Source organism: Lepus europaeus, chromosome 21, assembly GCF_033115175.1.
Source record: "Lepus europaeus isolate LE1 chromosome 21, mLepTim1.pri, whole genome shotgun sequence".
NCBI classification, from domain to species: Eukaryota; Metazoa; Chordata; class Mammalia; order Lagomorpha; family Leporidae; genus Lepus; species Lepus europaeus.
In genome coordinates, this window is record NC_084847.1 from 11,666,546 (window position 1) to 11,685,841 (window position 19,296).

General features: G+C 42.0%; 1 protein-coding gene across 8 annotated transcripts in view; it reads left to right on the top strand.

Annotated features, from left to right (window-relative positions):
- Positions 1-19,296, top strand: part of MRTFB (myocardin related transcription factor B) — a 198,998-nt gene that overhangs the window by 142,696 nt on the left and 37,006 nt on the right. For all 8 annotated transcript variants that reach the window (XM_062180752.1, XM_062180751.1, XM_062180754.1 and 5 more), the window contains 4 exons: positions 528-583; positions 3,505-3,580; positions 7,165-7,326; positions 8,480-8,658. In XM_062180752.1, the coding sequence (XP_062036736.1) occupies positions 528-583; positions 3,505-3,580; positions 7,165-7,326; positions 8,480-8,658 (473 nt within the window). The remainder of the gene's footprint in view (positions 1-527; positions 584-3,504; positions 3,581-7,164; positions 7,327-8,479; positions 8,659-19,296) is intronic.

Below are 19,296 nucleotides of genomic sequence, written 5' to 3' on the forward strand. Positions count from 1 at the left end.
CCACAGTAAGACTCAGACCGACTTTGCTTAGTTGTTGTAGAAAGCAGTGGTAGTATAACCATGGTTGAATGCAGAGCCCATAGTGGGCTCTGAGTGAATGGCGCTTCAGGTCAGTGCCATGTGTCCTCAAGGTTCAAGATTAGATCACTTCTGAGGACATTTGGGCTTTTACCAGTGGCTTAGGTGGCAGTAGGAGCAAAGTCTTAATAAGGAGTCATCAAATAGTTCCCTGGGCAATGGAAATTTGCCATAGTAGTGATCAGAACCATTCCAACCTGTTATTTGCATTACCATTATGTATAGCACTCTATTTTAAATGTTCACTTGGGTTTTTCTGGTATGTGTGAAATATATAATTTTATTTCTGTGATATCTAAAGTTTCAAGCTTGGCAGATCTCCTAAAGGAACTAGTAAATAATGGATTTATAGATGTGAACTAATAGGACTATCAAAGTGAAATACTGAAATGTTGGACTGAGTATGAACTCTGTTTACACTGTGGAAATGATTTGTTTGCTCCTCACAGCTTTGAAGAGCCCGGCGGCATTCCATGAACAGATAAAAAGCTTGGAACGAGCCAGAGTAAGAAAGTTCACTTTAATACTTTCTACTTTTCTCCTTTATGCTAAAGTACCTGAGGACAAGTAGCCATCTTACTTTTTTTTCTTTTTTTTTTTTTTGACAGGCAGAGTAGACAGTGAGAGAGAGAGACAGGGAGAAAGGTCTTGCTTTACTGTTGGTTCATCCTCCAATGGCCGCTGCGGCCAGCACGCTGCAGCCGGCGCACCGCACTGATCTGAAGGCAGGAGCCAGGTGCTTCTCCTGGTCTCCCATGCGGGTGCAGGGCCAAAGGACTTGGGCCATCCTCCACTGCACTCCCGGGCCATAGCAGAGAGCTGGCCTGGAAGAGGGACAACTGGGACAGAATCTGGCGCCCTGACTGGGACTAGAACCCAGTGTGCCAGCGCCGCAAGGTGGAGGATTAGCCTGTTGAGCCGTGGCACTGGCTTTTTTTTTTTTTTTTTTTTTTTAAGATTTATTTATTTATTTGAAAGTCAGAGTTACACAGAGAGAGGAGGCAGAGAGAGAGAGGTCTTCCATCTGATGGTTCACCCCCCAATTAGCTGCAACGGCCGGAACTGTGCCAATCCAAAGCCAGGAGCCAGGAGCTTCCTCCAGGTCTCCCACGTGGGTGCAGGGGCCCAAGGACTTGGGCCATCTTCTGCTTTCCCAGGCCACAGCAGAGAGCTTTATCAGAAGAGGAGCAGCCAGGACTAGAACTGGCGCCCACATGGGATGCTGGCACTTTAGGCCGGGCATTAACTCGCTGAGCCACAGCGCCAGCCCTGCCGTCTTACTTTCAAGTAACAGAAGAAGCAGTCTGTTTTCAGGAAACAAGACATACAAATTTTATATTCCGGGGTGGTGTGATATTAGAGGTTTGTAAACAATAATGACTTTCAAGTATTACACTTATAAAATCAGTGTCGAGTTTTGTACATAAAGGACAAATTACTTCCTCACTTTCTTGCTTTAAGGTCATAAGAACAGGAGAATTTAACTATATCAAAGAACATTGCACATTACATTACTTTTTAAGACTGGCATTATGCATATTCGTTCTTTTTGTTTTATTTGTTTTTGGGGAAACTTGTATCATTCAATATGAAGATAAGCATATAATAAAAATCCACTAAGACTCTTTTGGAGCCTTATATAAGGTAAAACCCATTTTAAAACCATATTTTTTTTTTTAAGATTTATTTATTTATTTGAAAGGCAGAGTTACAGAGAGGCGGGGTGGGGGGAGCAGGTAGGGAGAGAGGGAGAAAGAGAGAGGAAGAGGTCTTCTATCCACTGATTCACTCCACCAGATGGCCGCAACGGCCAGAGCTGCACGGATCTGAAACCAGGATTCAGGAGCTTCCTCCAGGTCTCCCACGTGGGTACAGGGACCCAAGGACTTGGGCCATCTACTGCTTTCCCAGGCCATAGCAGAGAGCTGGATTGGAGTAGAGCAGCCGGGACTCAAACCAGTGCCCATATGGGATGCCAGCACTGCAGGCAGTGGCTTTACCTGCTACACCACAGTGCTAGCCCCAAATCCGTATTGTTTTAAGAGTTGAATGCAATTTGATTAAGAAAATATGATCCAAGATATGAATCATGAAATATAATTCATAAGGATTTTTTAAAAAGATTTATTTGTTTGAAAGGCAGAGTGACAGAGGAGGCTAGGGACAAGAGATCTTCCATCCCTTGATTCACTCCCCAAATGCCCAAAACAGTTAGGCCAGAATGAAGCCAGAAGCTAGGAACTACATCCGGGTCCCCCATGTGGGTGCAGGAATACAAGTACTTGAGCTGTCTTCCACTGACTCCCAGGTGCGTTAGCAGGAAGTTGGATCAGGAGCTGGATATAGCTGGTACTGGAACCAGGCATCTCAAGCAGTGGCTTAACCTACTTGGCAAAATGCCCACCCCAAAATATTAGCATTTTTAGGCGATTTGTTATCTAACTGTATTTTTACCTCAGCTGAAGTGTAGATTTTATTGTTTTTACATATTTAAGTTATCTGTGTCCTGTATTTATTCAAAAGTCATCTTCGGGGGCAAGTGTTTGGCCTAGAGGTTAGCACTCCAGTTAAGATGCCCACATCCCACAGTGGAGTACCCGAGTTCCTAGCTCCACTCATGAATCTAGCTTCCTACTAATGCAGCTGCTGAGACGCAGTGGTGACAGTTCAAATGACTGGATCCCTGTCACCCATGTCGGGGACCTGGATTGAGTTACTGCCTCCCAACTTCTACCCAGTCCTAGCTGTTTGGAGAGTGAACAAGCAGATGTGAGCTTGCTTTCTCTCATTGCCTCTCAAATAAATTTTTTTAAATCTTCTTCAAAATTGTGAACTTGTACCTTGGCAGTTTTAAAATTTAAAACATTAGGCCAGTGCCACCGCTCACTAGGCTAAATCCTCTGCCTGTGGTGCTGGCACCCTGGGTTCTAGTCCCAGCTGGGGCACTGGGTTCTGTCCCGGTTGCTCCTCTTCCAGTCCAGCTCTCTGCTGTGTCCCAGGAAGGCAGTGAAGGATGGCCCAAGTCCTTGGACCCTGCACCCACATGGGAGACTGGGTGGAAACACCTGGCTTCTGGCTTTGGATCGGCGCAGTGTGCCGGCCGTAGCAGCCACTTGAGGGGTGAACCAATGGAAAAAAGGAAGACCTTTCTCTCTGTCTCTCTCTCTCTCACTGTCTAACTCTGCCTTTCAAAAAAAAAAAAAATTTAAAACATTACTACTTTCTACCAACACATACTTTAAGATTTTGAAAGTTACAACTCAGATCATGTATTGAATAATAATTTCTCTAAATTCCAGTTTCTATCTTCTTCCCAAAGTCATGACAAAAAGGGTATACAATTTATTTAAATGGAGTACCTTTAAAAAAGCTTAAAACCACAATAAAAATAAATAATTTATAGTAATTCTTTTTTTTTCCTTAAAGACTGAAAACTTCCTGAAACACAAGATCCGGAGTCGACCAGACCGTTCTGAACTTGTCAGAATGCACATTTTAGAAGGTAAAGTTTTCATCTCTGTTTATGTTTCTACATTTTGTCAAGAAAAGATGTGAGAGTCTCACCATGTCCATGTATTTCTATTTTAACAACTTTTTACCCCACAGGCTGACATCCTCCAAAGTGGAGGATGAAGACCCAAAGCTAAAATGTTATGTCAGATACATGGGGAAAGTCTGGTGGACTGACTCTTCCCCACCAGGCAGTACCACAGGGGCCTCTACCATACCATTCTGGAAAAAAAGTTTTTGATTCAGAGGATTTCTTTACCAAGAGGGACATATACCCTGCTCAGTAAACCATAAAGGGTACAGTAGCCACAAGTCCGACTTTAGATTTCCAGCAGCTTGGATCTTATTCTTGTCCATCTGGTGCAGAACCCACATCTAACATTTTCTCTGTTGCGATAGGACAACAGTCCAGTTTGTTCCTACCACTCTCACAAGCTTCTCCCAGTCACCTGCTCCCCCTCACCAAATTATCCCAGTGATCTAGACTCATTGCTTATGAGGCCTTAGATGCTGTTCCATTCTATCTTTGGCTAAACACATGGCTCAGACCAGGATGCTTTTTTTCTGTCTAAAAACAGAACATTCTTGAAAGTTAGTTCCTCCACCATAGACAGCTGAGTTACATTTTCTTTCATTGCTTGGCTTTGCCAACTAATTTATTGAGCAAGACTAGAAGCTTGATCCTGTGATAGTCTTGCATATGTTAAGGCTTGAAAAGAATTCAGAAGGAATCTGGAAACTTCTCAGACATTTAGAGACAGTTGTCAAGTAGAAAGAAGATTTGTTTGCCGTGGGCCTACTGGTAGAATTAGGGTTGGAGTTAGTGTTGGAACTTGGTAGATATGACAAAGGATTAGACTTTTGCTGAATATAAGGAATAATATCCTAAAGGTTAGCAATGTTCAAAATGAAATCTTCAGGAGGTCACACTGTGGCCGTCATTAGAGATTTGTGGCCTGGCCCACAGCTGGAAGCCTGCCTTCATGGAGCTCACGTTCCAGGGCAGAGGCAGGTGACGCACAGATCCGGGAAAGCTCTCTGTGGGGAACCCAGAGGCTGCTGTGAGAGAAAAGGCACAGCTGATAGACACTAGGAAGTCTCGGGTTTGAATTTGGGCTCTAGGACCCCGGGGGGGTTTCCTCTAAAAAATCTATGACCATGTGTCTGTCCTCCTCATGCCAGGGAGGGGAGAGTATGTGCCTTTCTCTGCTTTGGGTTGTGTTTTCAGAAGTCCACTGGACTGAAAAAGCTTTTCCAGAACTGCAGTGGTAGGGTAGAGCAGCTCCCAAGCTCATTGGTAAGTAACCGGATAAATGGCTCCTTCTGTGCCTGAAAACATCTTGACCCACTAGGGACATTTTTGTAGCAACATTGCTGTCGGACTCGACTTCCCATCTAACTGTGACAATCATGACAAGTCCATTTATTCAAAAGAAACCCTATTTGCTTAAAAAAAAGACATCCCAACAGTTAGAAACTAATGCTGTATATGAATGAACTGTGAGTGATGTTTTTAGGACATCTATTCTGCATTGGGGTTTTTGAAATAAGAAAGAATGTGTCTTCTTTAATTTTAAAATATCTTAAAAACTACCCTCAGCTGTTCTCTAACATTAACCCAATTTTGATTGGATTAAACATTTGGCAGGCAAGCGTCTAGATTATTTACTGAATTTCAGCAGCCAAAATCTAGCTTAACCTTGTGGAGAAGAGAATGATAGAACTAGAAATGAAAACATAGCAAAGCACCAGGCTCTTCTTACACACCCTGGGAGTGTTTTCTTCTCGGACTTACACTGCTATCCCTGGGATGATGTTCGAGGGAGAGGAGAGAAAAGCAGAAGGCCATCCCACCTGGATTTTCACAAAAGGGTTGAAAGATCAACATAAGGCTAATGGCTTGGTGTAATTCTCTGCCATCTTCCTGTGTGGCTCGAAGTGTTTTATCTCAAAAGATTGAGACCACAGTTGGTTGTTATACAGGAAAATTATGAAGACAAGATGGGCACACTTTTTTTTTTTTTTTTTTTTGAACAGGCAGAGTTAGACAATGAGAGAGAAAGACAGAGAGAAAGGTCTTCCTTCTGTTGGTTCACCCCCAAAATGGTCGCTAGGGCCGCCGCGCTGCACTGATCTAAAGCCAGGAGCCAGGTGCTTCCTCCTGGTCTCCCTTACGGGTGCAGAGCCCAAGCACTTGGGCCATCCTCCACTGCCTTCCCAGACCACAGCAGACAGCTGGCCTGGAAGAGGAGCAACTGGGACAGAACCAGCGCCCCAACCGGGACTAGAACCCGGGGTGCCAGCGCCACAGGCAGAGGATTAGTCTAGTGAGCCGTGGTGCCGGCCAGCACACTTTCTATGATAACTTACAGAAGTGTGTATTATTTCCCGATATTTCAGCCTAGGGCTAAGACCTTCTCTTTGGGGAAAGCTTTGAAGAATGGTGTTCACATCATAGGAGTACAGAGCCATTGTACTCCTACATCATCTACAATTTCTGTAATTTTAAAAGTAATATGAGATTAAAAGCCCTAAATTTCTGTAATTTTCTGCCACATCTTTTACAGTTGTTAATTGTCCAAATTAATTTACCAGTGATTTGTTTTCTCACCTTTGTCAAGTCTTTCCAAAGCGTAATTTGACTTAGGTTTCCAAGAAGTAACTTTTTGAAACATACCACTTTCTCATAGCGTTTAATTAAAGTATATATTGACAATAGCAGTCCAAACAGTTGCAGATAGTGAGGCTGGGCTTTTGGCGAGTGTACACCTCTGCTGGTACGCAGGGAAGTTTTCCAGTGTGCTGGAGAGGAGCTGAGCAGCTGTGTCCTCCTGCCCGCAGGATGAAGAACAGCACCGAGTCCTGAGACCTCTGCTGTAGGACCTTAGGCAAGCAATTTTCAACTCAGAATTTGAGGGCCACACCGTATCGTTATTTTTAATCAATTATAAATGTTATGTGGAATGATGGAAGAAAGTGTTGAGTTACCAGAAATAGAGTAATTAACAGAATAAAGCAAATGAACAAGTTAGGGTATTTATAGTAGTTTCGTATCTGTTTCATAAAGCAGTTTCGTTTGTGAGTGCACGAGTTAATGCCTCGACTCAACCATTGATTACTGTGTGTATGTTCCAGCAGGCTCAAGGTTACATAGTCAGAAATAAGCCCCACTTCTTAATCATGGTGACTGACGCTCTGGAAGGAATCCAACCTCAGGAGCCATGGGCCATATCTGTCTTGTTCATTCACCAATAAATGTGAACTGGACCCTCTCACCCTAAGTGCCAACGTTTGGCTTGCAGTCACATTAATAAGTGTTGATGTCCACGTTGCATAGGCAAGCTAAAGCTGTCCAAAACTAAGAAATACGAAGTGTGGGTGGGAGCTTTCTCCCACAGTCATTTTCTCTTTCTAGAAGTATGTTGAGATGCTCGCTTCAGCAGCACATATGCTAGAAATACGTTGAGTGCACAAATAAGTCAAACCAGTTAGAATTCAGTCATTTAACCTGAAGCAGCACTATGGAATAGAACTTGTTAATTCAAGTAATGATTACAACTATGTTTCCTCTTTTAGAAACATTTGCAGAGCCTTCCCTACAGGCTACACAGATGAAGTTGAAAAGAGCTCGGCTAGCTGATGATCTGAATGAAAAGATTGCTCAAAGACCTGGTCCCATGGAGCTGGTGGAGAAAAACATCCTTCCGGTAGACTCCAGTGTCAAGGAAGCAATTATAGGCAAGCCTCTAAAAATTTACTGTTTTCTGGGAGAAAGTGAACTTGGAAGTTTTAGATCAAACAAATCTAAATCAAAGGCCAGTACTAATCAGGCGTCATTTTCTGGGCTAATTAGAAATTGATTAATCCTTGCTGTAATTCTTGTTACTGTGTGTGGTTTAAGTGGCATAACCTGGCATCTGCTGCCAGTTAACAGCTGCCTTGGTTGTCTGAGGTTTAAGTCTTATATTCTGATGTCATTATCACATTTCCTGAGTGCACTGTTCAGTTTCTGTTACTTCATATTTTTGCAGAGCTTTTATTTTATTTCTGTCTTCTAGGAAAGATAAAGAAAAGTAGCCTGTTAATGTTCAGGAAGGACAAAAGCAGATAAATATAAATGCACTCATTAAAATTGGTAGTAACTGTCCATTTTATTCATTTCTATACTTGGTTACTGATGCTTCTCTTTTTCTTTCTGGCATAAGCTTTGACAGAAAGCAATTTTGAAACATTATTATCCTATCTTAAAAACTTCATGGTTTCCTCTAGTATGAATGTAGGAAATTTGTAGTCAAGAATTCTAAGTAGTACAGTCACCTATGATTCCACTTAATCTCAAAGAGATAAGCAGCAAAAGGTAAGATATCAGTCTAGCTGGGCTGCTCTTTGAGGTAGGAACTCATTAACAAGTGCCTGGTCGTTGCCCCATTTTTTTTTTTAACACTTGGGTAACAGGACAGAACTGAAGCAGGTGCCCAACTTGCCTCTGGGGGCTGTATCTCCTAAATCTTAATCTGTTGAGTAGTCCTCCCTCCCTCTCGACCTCTACTTTTTCTTTTGCTCCTTACTGGTTGAAACAGACGTGTTCTGTCCTCTAGAATGCCCCAGTTCTGGGTGACTGATTCCGTCTGTGTTTCCTGTAACATCCCTTCCTATAACCAGTACTTGGATCCAAAGGCTTGGTCTAATTCAGGTTGGTTTCTCTCCCCACCCAAACAAATTGCATCGTAGGTAGTGGCATGTTCTTCTACTTGGAGGAGCATTATATTCTTTTGTTGTTTTTGTTTTTAAACAGCTTCTTCAATTCTTACAGGAAACAGAGTTTCTCCTTTTTCATATCAGGTTTGGTATTCCAGGGCCAACATGAGTTAAGAGTCACTTCTTTCTTTAGGCGTTGGGAAGGAGGACTACCCCCACACTCAGGGCGATTTCTCGTTTGATGAAGACAGCAGCGATGCTTTGTCTCCGGACCAGCCCGCCAGCCAGGAGTCCCAGGGGTCAGCCGCATCCCCTAGTGAGCCAAAAGCTAGCGACTCGCCGTCTTCAGTGACTGCAAACACAGCTGCCCAGGTATTCCTTTCTGGTTTTCACCCCCAAACAAAAAATGTGCCTTGTTTCTTTATATTCCAACATAATATATTTTCACCAGAAGGAACATCTGAAAGTGCTGAAAAACAGAGTGTGTTTTTCCAGCACTAAAAGCAATCACAGTTAGATTCTTAAATGTTAAGTATGTTCACATTGTTGTGTAGCACCTTCTCAGACAGCAACATTGAAACGCTATACCCATTAAACAACTCTTCTCTTCCCCCATCTACCCAGCCCCTGGCAGCCATCATTCTGTTTTCTGTCAATTGGAGTTTTCTAGGTACCTCATAAGAGTGAACTCCTATCATATTTGTCTTCTTGTGACTGGCTTATGTCCCTTAGCATGATGTCCTTATTCATGTTGTAGCATGTGACAGGAATTCTTTCCTTTTTAAGACTGAACAGTATTTCATTTTTTATTTTAAAATAACACATGTTGTTTATTCATCCACTGATGGACACTTGCATTGCTTCCAATGCTGTTGTGAATAATGATTCTGTGAACAAGGATGTGCAAATAACTCTTCAAGACCTTGCTTTCAATTCTTTTAGATATACATCCAGAAGTGACATAAATATGCTATTTCTATTTCAAATTTGTTTTCCTTTTTTAAGGTTTATTTTATTTTTTTGAAAGGCAGAATTTCAGGGAGAGAGGAAAGAGAGAGATCTTCCATCCACTAATTCACTCCCCAAATAACCTAGTGGCTAGGGCTTGTGCCAGGCCAAAGCCAGGAGCCAGGAATTTATTACTTGGCTCCCACATGGGGGCACAGGCCCAAGCACTTGGGCCTTCTTCTGTTGCTTTGCCAATCTCATTAGCAGGGAGCAAGATCGGAAGTGGAGCAGCTAGGACTCAAACTGGCACCCATATGAGATGCCAGCATTCCAGGCAGTAGCTTTACCTGCTACACCACAGCACCAGCCCCTCTAATTAGTTTTCTGTAGCACTTATACCGTTTTGTGGTGCTACCAACAGTGAAAATGTGTTCCAGTTTCCTCATACCCTTGCCAACAACTGTTATTTTCTTTTTTTTTTTTTTAAGATTTATTTATTTATTTGAAAGAGTTACAGGAGAGGCAGAGAGAGAGAGTAAGAGAAAGAGGTCTTCCATCTGATGGTTCACTCCCCAATTGGCCGCAATGGCCAGAGCTGTGCCAATCTGAAGCCAGGAGCCAGGAGCTTCTTCTGGGTCTCCCACGCAGGTGCAGGGGTCCAAGGACTTGGACCATCTTCTGCTGCTTTCCCAGGCCATAGCAAAGAGCTGGATTGGAAGTGGAGCAGCCAGCTCTCTAACCGGCGCCCATATGGGATGCCAGGCGCTTCGGGCCAGGGCGTTAACCTGCTGTGCCACAGCGCCGGCCCCCATACTAGCCATTCTAATAAGTGTGAGGTGCTATCTCATTGTGACTTCGATGTTCATCTCTGTAGTGACCCGTGATGGTGAGCACCTGTATGTAGGATCAATGAAGATAATTTGTCTATTCAAGTCCTTTGCCTATTTTGTAATCAGATTATTTTTGTTGTGGAAATCCTTCATATATTTGTGTATGTTAACCCTTACCTGATACATGGTTTATATGATATGAAATATCTCATATTTATTTTATACAATATAAATTTCTCCCATCCTAAGGATTGTCTTTTTAGTCTTGATTTTGTCCTTTTGGTACACAGAAGTTTTTAAGTTTGATATTGTCCTGTTTGTCTATTTTTTGTTTTATTGCCTGTGATGTTGGTGTCATATCAAAAGAAATCATTTATGAATCCAGTGTCACAAGCTTTTCTTCTATGTTTTCTTCTAGGAGGTTTTTTTTTTTTTAAGATTTATTTATTCATTTGAAAGTCAGAGTTACACAGAGAGAGGGAGAGGCAGAGGCAGAGAGAGAAGTCTTCCATCCGCTGGTTCACTCCCCAATTGGCTGCAACGGCTGGAGCTGTGCCGATCTGAAGCCAGAAGCCAGGAGCTTCTTCCAGGTCTCCCACATGGGTGCAGGGACCCAAGGACTTGAGCTATCTTCTACTGTTTTCCCAGGCCATAGCAGAGAGCTGGATTGGAAGTGAAGCAGCCGGGTCTCGAACTGGCGTCCATGTGGGATGCCAGCACTGCAGGCGGCAGCTTAACCTGCTGCACCACAGCATCGGCCCCATTCTTTTAGGAATTTTATGGCTTGGGGTCTTATGTTTAGATGCTTAATCTATTTTTAGCTGATTTTTTTTAAAAGATTTACTTTATTTATTTGAAAGACAGAGTAAGAGAGAGGGAGAAAGGTTCCATCCGCTGGTTCCACTCCCCAGCTGGCTGAAACGGCCGGAACTGCACCGATCCGAAGCCAGGAGCTTTTTCTAGATTTCCCATGCAGGTGCAGGGGCCCAAGGACTTGGGCCATCTTCCACTGCTTTCCCAGGCCACAGCAGAGAGCTGGATCGGAAGAGGAGCAGCCGGGACTAGAACCGGTACCCATATGGGATGCCGGCGCTTCAGGCCAGGGCGTTAACCCGCTGCACCACAGCACTGGCCCCAGCTGGCCTTTGTATATGGTATCATGTAACACTGACATCTTTCTTTGTTTTTTTTTTTTTGTTTTGTTTTGTTTTGTTTTGTTTTGTTTTTGGCATATAGATATCCAGTTTTCTCAACTGGATATTTGTTGAAGAGATTGTCCTTTCCCCATCGATTGGTTTTGGTACCTTTGTTGAAGAACATACGATCATATAACTAAGGGTTAATTTCTGCTCTTGCCATTGGTTTGCACGTCTGCTTTTTGCCAGTACCATATTGTTTCAATTACTATAGCTCTGTAGTAAGATGTGAGAATTATAACTTTGTTGTTCTTTTTCAAAACTGTTCTGGCTACTCAGTTGCTTGAGACTCAGTATGAATTCTAGTATAGGTTTTGAGATTCCATATGAATGTTAGTATAGATTTTTCTATTTCTGTAACAAATGACACAGAAAAAATTATCTTTATTGAGCATATAATAATAGAAATTCTGTATATAACTTTTATACTTTAATAATTACTAAATAGCTTTTTTTAATGATTTATTTATTTATTTATTTATTTGAAAAGCAGAGAGAGACACAGATTTTCCATCCACTGGCTCACTCTCCAAATAACCACAACACCCAGGGCTGGACCAGGCTGAAGCCAGGAGCCAGGGCTCCTTTCAGGTCTCCCACATGGGTGCATCTTCTGCTGCTTTTCCCAGGCGCATTAGCAGGGGGCTATGTATCAGAAGCAGAGAAGCCGGGACACATACTCGCACCCATGTGGGGTGCCAGCACTGCAGGTGGGGGCTGCAGCACCAGCCCCTAAATAGCTTTCTTAATGAATATACACCTGGATAATTTTTAATGACTAAAAGTTGTTTCCCATTTTTACTCCTATACATATATAAGACCCCTGTTGTATTCTCACATACTTACTCTATCCTGGTTTTTTAATACATATATGTTGGGAACTTGTCTAACTATTTCTTTGGATAAATTACTAGGTATGGAAATGGACTTGTTAGGAAAAATGCAGGCACTTTATTGCCTTCCAGGAACATAATACAGGTTTCCATAATCACTTTGTTTTTACTACAAGTCCGAGGGTATTTCAGGTTCATGGAGGGGCCAGCATTGTGGTATACAATACACTTACAACACCGGCATCTTGTATTAGAGTGCCACTTTAAGTTCTGGCTACTCCACTTCCAATCTGGCTTCTTGCTAATGCTACCTGGGAAAACAAAGGAAGATGCCCCCAAGTACTTAGGCCCCCGCCACCCATGTGGGAGACCAGGATGGAGTTCCTGGCTCCTGCCTTCAGCCTGGCCCAGCCTCCATGTGTTATGGCAATTTGAGGTGTAAACCAGCCAGTAGAAGATCTCTCCCCTGTCTGTCCTTCTGTCTGTCAGTCTGCCTTTCAAGTAAATAAATAAATCTTTCTTAGGACAAGTTCATGAGAAAATGGAACTGAAAGGTAAGTTTAGGGGTGGGCATCTAAAGATTTACTTATTTATTCACTTATTTGTTTGTTTATTTATTTATTTAAAAGGAGGAGTTACAGAAGAGAGAGAGAGATCTTCCATCCCCTGGTACATTCCCCAAATGGCTGCAACAGCCAGAGCTGAGTCAGATAGAAGCTAGGAGTTTCCTCGGCATCTCCTGTGTGGGTGTAGGGGCCCCAGCACTTGGCCCATTCTCTGCTGCCTTCCCAGGTGTATTAGCAGGGAGCTGGATTCAGGTGGAGCACTTGAAGATCAAACTGGCACCCATACAGGATGCTGGTGCTGTAGGCTGCAGCTGTCTCTGCCACACAGTGGCGCCGGCCCCAGGACTGAGTGAGCATTTAATCTAGCAAGGAAGACACCTCCATCCCATACGTGGCTCCAGCTTCCTGCAAGTAGAAATCCTGGTGAGCAGCAGTGAGGACTCAAGTAATTGGGCTCCTGCCACCTCCTTGGGAAACCGGGATGGAGTTTCTGGCTTCCAACTTCAGGTAGCCCAGTCTCTTGACATTGCTTGGGGTGAACCAGTGGATGGAAGATATCTCTGTATCTGCCTCTCTGTCTCTTTGCCTCACGAATAAATGAGTTCATTTTGGTGCCAAAAAATTTTAAATCCATGGGATTATATTCAAAAAGTACATGGAAAATGTGTATTATGAAAAAAAAATACATAAAACTTTTAGCACCAAAATAAACTTTTAAAAATATTTATATATTTGAAAGGCAGAATTACAAAGAGAAAGAGGGAGAAACAGAGCTCTTCCATCCACTGGTTCACCTCCCAGATGGCCACAACAACCATTGATCTGGGACAGGCCAAAGCCAGGAGCCAGTAACTTCATCTGGGTCTCTCACAAGGATGGCAGGGGCCCAAGTACTTGGCCCATCCTCTGCTGCCTTCCCAGGCACATCAGCAGAAAGCTGGGTCAGTGCAGAGTACCCAGGACTCAAACTAGCACTCCAGTATGGGATGCTGACATTGAAAGCCGTGGCTTGACCCAGCGCACCACAACAGCAGCCCCCAAAATAAACTTTGACTTCCGTTTTTCTGTGAACTTTCTGAACTACCTTCCTAGGTAATGTTATTGCAGTAAGCATTGGCAATTTGAATGTTTGGTTATTGGTGAGGCTGAATTCACTTGTTCAAGAAATAGTTATTGAACATCTATTATATATAAGATTGGGTATTGAGAATCTAATACATGCAAAGGAATCAAATATTTATTAATTATTGCAGTGGAAATTCACACTTCCTATTTTTAATGGGCGTTCATGTTTGTGTACTACACATAATTTTTAAATTTCTCCTTACAACATTTTTGCCTTACCAAAATCTTAATAGTACCTGGGCCCCAAGAAGTCCTTGGAAAATTCATGTTATCTTTTTAATTCCATTATCTATGAGCTTTTTGAAGCCCCCTCGTATTATTTTAAAGTCAAAACTATTGAACTACCTAGTGGGAGTGGGTCAAGTTCAGCAGAAAATGTTCTTTTTCTAAGCCTAGCATCAAAATTTTTGAGTTGGAAACAAATCTAGCAGTTATCTGCATTACCCCTTGTGTAAGAAGTACCTGGCTCACCAAGGTATGACAACTTGGGATTAAAAATGTTTCCATAGTTTCTTAGAGCATTTGTTCTCAGTCATGAACATATGTGTTATAAACTCAATTGTTAGCATTATTTTCTTCATTGTATTCATCATCATGATCTGAAATAAGTTTATTTGTTGTCTCTATGCCTCCAACTAAAATGTGTACCTAGGAAGAGGACTTTGGCTGTTAGAGAACAAGAGCCACTTTGGAGAGAGCAAGACTTCAACATCTAGCACAGGGTCTGGTTGCAGAAAGGTGCTCAGTACATGCCGAACTGAATTAAGCACCATGAAAGCAGATGGACAGAGTGCTAGAGGAGCTTGGTGAAGTTGATTCTGCTTCCCTTTGAGAACAGAGCCTCTACAGCTTACCCGCGGTGGTGTGGGTGGCTACAGGCCAGATTATCCTGTCAGGGTTCACAGCGGAGGAGTGACTGTGGCCTCTCATCTTTCATCAGCCTGCCTGCCAGAAGGCTAAGGCTAAGTGACCAGCCCACAGTCTAGAGTCTGAGCAGAGAAAGAAGAGCAGGCCCTACTGTGTTCTCACATATTTGCTGCACCCTGGTTTGAGCTTTAAAAATAAGGCTAACAAGAATGTCAAATATGCAACTGAACACCATTTAAAAAGAGCTCCATTTATCCATTTGAGTTGTTTGGTCTGTGCTTCTGTCTGAGTAGGTCAGGATGTCAGATAGCTATTAGCATGGACTTAGCTTTCAAAAACATAGAATGTTTGTCACCTCAGTCATCTACCATTTAATGGCTTTGAGACAGTTCCACCTATATATGAGGTTATTATTCTCCTTTCCCTATATTACTTGGAATATTAAGGCATTTAATTTGCTTTTAAAACTTAGTCTTCAGCTAATTTGGATTTTTGTTTCTGTGTCTCCCACACGGGTGGCAGGGACTGAATCACTTGAACCATCTGCTGTTTTCCAAGGTCTGCATTAGCAGGGAGTTGGAATCAGGAGCACAGCTGGGCCTGGAACCCGGGCACTTAGATGCCAGCATCACAAAGTGGCAACTTAACAATTAAGCCAAAATGCTCACCCTTCCAGCTGAGTTTGTAAGTGAGAAACTTTAGCCAGAGGCACTCCCCTCCCACCCTGTAGACCAACATGGCAGAATCCCTTGAAGGAAAATCGAAGTAGCAGTGTTTCTTGGAGAGCAAATGTGGTCTGGTTGTTGCCAGTACAGCACACGGGAAGCTTTGGGTCACCCCTGAACGTAGGCATTAGCTTCAGTCACACATTCCGTGTGGCAGCAGCATCGGTTCTGCCTGCCGTCAGCAGACTATTGAGTGCCGTCAGCAAGGCTGATGTGAAGAGACCTCGTGGAGAGAATATTCACAACCCCTACTTACATAATCAAGAAAAAGAAGCTAGAGTGGGGGATGGCTCTGCTGGCCTGTGTTCCTAGAGACCTCTTTGACTTGTGGGTCTTTTATACATTTCCTTGTATTTGCAGAGTCTGACAAAAATCCTTGTTTTACTTTTACTCAGATAATCACAGAGGCAGATCCCCAATAACTATGCTACATTCAGGTCAAACAAAGGCTATCCTTAAGTAGGACGGAAGTGTGCCCTAAGTGTTGTGCTTTGGTTTTGTTCTTTTAATCAACTTACAGAGGTCAATTTTTTGATGCTGATGAAGTCTTTGGGACTTTTGTGACATCTACAAGTGATAATTAGGTTTCATTTTGGCACATTTTGTGCTTTATTTTCACTGTTTATAGAATTTGTCCAAGCATTTCACTTGAAAGTATGTGTGTGTGTATATATTTATATGTAAAATATATTTCTCTACCTAGATAGATTGACTTTCACAATTGTAGCTCAAGGGGAAAGGCTTCTCTTTAGACATCAAGATCATAGAGGGCAGGGAGTTTGCCTCACTTTATCTTAGCAAGCTCATACCAAACACACAGGTCCAACACACAGCAAGCATTTATTATTTACAAACAGGGCCGGCGCCACGGCTCACTAGGCTATTATTAACAAACAAGAGGTCCTAGAGGATTATTTCTGCAATTTATGTTTTCCTGCTGTAGAATTACCATCATGACTCTCAAAGATGATCACATCACTGTTTATTAAAACAGTCCCTATAAAGCAAAGATAAATAAAAGGGCAACATAAATGTCTTTGAGTGTTCTTCGACATTCTCAATTTTTGATTGTTAAAATATAACTTCATTGTAGGAATTTGACAGTGAAGTCAGTTACCTAGTGAAGGTTGTGTGTGTTTGTGTTCAAATAGTTTGATTTCCAGTACGTGTGGACTAGTCCTCTTGTAAAAACGACGAAAGTAACACCACATTGCTACTTGACTTCTGTGCTTGTCACAGCTGAGGAACAGGTCCACAGATGCTACTTGAAAGGCTCTGCCATAGATTGCACTTGGTTTCCTGTTTACTGGAGCCATGTGTTTTTGTAGGTCGATTAACCACGTTGTGCTTTGTGTTTAATCCTATGGATTATGCACGTTTCTCAAAGTTTCCCTGTCCGTTTTTGATCCAGGGCCTGATATGGGCTAAGTGCAAGGGATTTGCTTTAGGTTCTTTCAAAGTTAGACTCAAGATTTCTGTATGCCTTGCTTTATTCTGGAATATTTTAGCACATATAATATCCTTAATTCTTTTTCAAAACACAGATATACCAGAGGATTAAGTCCTACAGAAAAATATTCAAATATGAGAAACAGTCTCTACCACCAAAAAAACAAAAAACAAAAAAACTAGTAACATCCAGGTAAAGAACAGATTTTTCAGACATTTCTCTCATAATCCCATAGCTAAAATGCTAATGACCTCACAATGCAAGAAAATTCTTGTTTGAAATGTGGATTTCTGTGTGGTCTGTAAAAGACTAAAACTGTTTATCCTTGGATCTCTCGCTTGTCTCTTCAATTCTGATCAAAGTTCAGCTGGAACAGAATTTACCAAAATATTACTGGAACACATCATACATCGGAGCTCCATTTATTTTGTTTGTGCTGAAGCAATTTTTGCACAATGGAAAGCTGTTGAATATTAAGAACAGCTAGCATATGTGTTCACCAGACATTGTTCCTTTGAGTTTGAAAACTGTCTTCTTTCAGTAATTTCTTAAGGTTTTTTAGTCAGTCATTCACTATAAATGCTCATAGGTTTAACAAAGGATAATCTTCAGAATTTGAGTTAATTTTCAAAAGACCTTGTCAGTCAGCTACTCTGTTTTTTTAAAAAAGGACAAGCTTAGGAGACTTTGGTCAACTGTTCTTTACTTATTGTATCGAGTAACTTTCAGGTATAGGACCTTTTGCCATATAGAAACCTTAAGTTTAAGGCAGTGTCTAGTAAGCCATATACACATATATCAAACAATGAAAATTAGACTTACATTCGAAATACTTAGACATGAAGGCCTGATCAGGCATCAGAGACAGTGCTGTGATTTCTGCTGCTGCTCCTGCAGTTATGCTTTATATAACTTGGATGTCAAGAGGACTCTACCACACCATGAGTCCTTAGATTCTGAGTTGGCTCCCAGCCTTAATGGTGAAGGTGTGTTCTATCCCAATTCTGAACTCAGCTTCTGTGACTGATAGCAATGTTCATGAAACAGAGCATTATGCAGAATGAGCCTTGCCTGTTTATTTGAAAATATAAATGTTTATTGACTGTAATTGAGATGATGATAGAATTAATGGCCAACATTTACTGAGCACTCATTGTGGACCAGGCACTGAGCTACTTGCTTTACACGTTTAATTTAGGAATAGACGTCATGTAAAAGGAACATCTTGAGCTAGAGACCTGTTCTCATTAGGCCAACAGCTTGAGATTATTCTTAAGATTATTTTATAACGCACTGTTACCCTCTGTCATCCTGTAAACACACATACTAGTTGTCCCTAGGAATCTTAACACATACAGAACATTATTTTCTCCAGTCATAAAAGTATCCTCAAGTGTCACAACTCACTTACCAAAAATGAATAGCAACTCTAATACTTATTATTCTCCCACATCCTGACCCATAATGGTAACTTGTGAGTCAGCAACATGGTCATACCAAACTTAAAATAGACATTCTGCTTAATTTTGTAGAGTATAATATAATACATGACAGCTTTGTAAAGTGGACATCAGCTCTGAATTTTCCAAAGTCCACAGGATTAATGAAATTTTTTTGTTGATTCATACATGAAGTTACCACCCAAATAGGAGAATTATGGTGATTCTCTGGCTAATTACCTTTTTACTGTGTGGCATTAATCCAATTGTAATAGTAGTTATATGAATTAGAAGTACTAAATAGATTAACATATTGAGATTTTATGCATGTTTCACATACTAAAGACTGTCTCCCGAGTGATAGAAAATCTCTTTTTAAAGGACAACCCATGTCAGCAACTTAGTGGAATAGGAAGGTCCAGGCTCTCATTATCCATGGAAGCATTAAATAAACTTCTGACTAAAATAACTTTGTAGAAGCTCTGGAAACCAGTCAGAGATCTGTGCCAGCCAGGCAAATGCACAATCAAGAGAAAAGTCCCAATCGGAAAGAAACTTTCATGATGGTTTTCCTCGCCCTTGCCCACTCCCTCCCCAGCACGGCTCAGCTGAGAGATGGCAGCAGCCCAATTCCCCATTCCCTCCCTCAAAAGAAAAGGAGCAGAACTTGTGTGCCACGTTCTGACCTATCTGTGGGCTGCCTGAGAGACTGGCTGTTCTCTCTCCTGACTAGGAACTCAGACAAGGGACAGCAGCACAGTTTGGATCTCAGGTGCCAGAAGACAGTAGGCAGTGGTAGCCAGAGCCACCATGCATGAGAACTGCAGGGGGACTAACTTGGGGCAGCAGGTGGGGGTGAGGGAGAGCATACCAAAAGAATTGAAGCCAGAAATTAAAACATATTCTATACCCCTAGAAGCGTTATTCACAGTAGCCAAAACCTGGAAGCAGCTCAAGTGTCCACGGACAGATGAGTGTATAAACAAAATGTGCTATATGTGTACAATGGGGTATTATTCAACCTTAAGGAA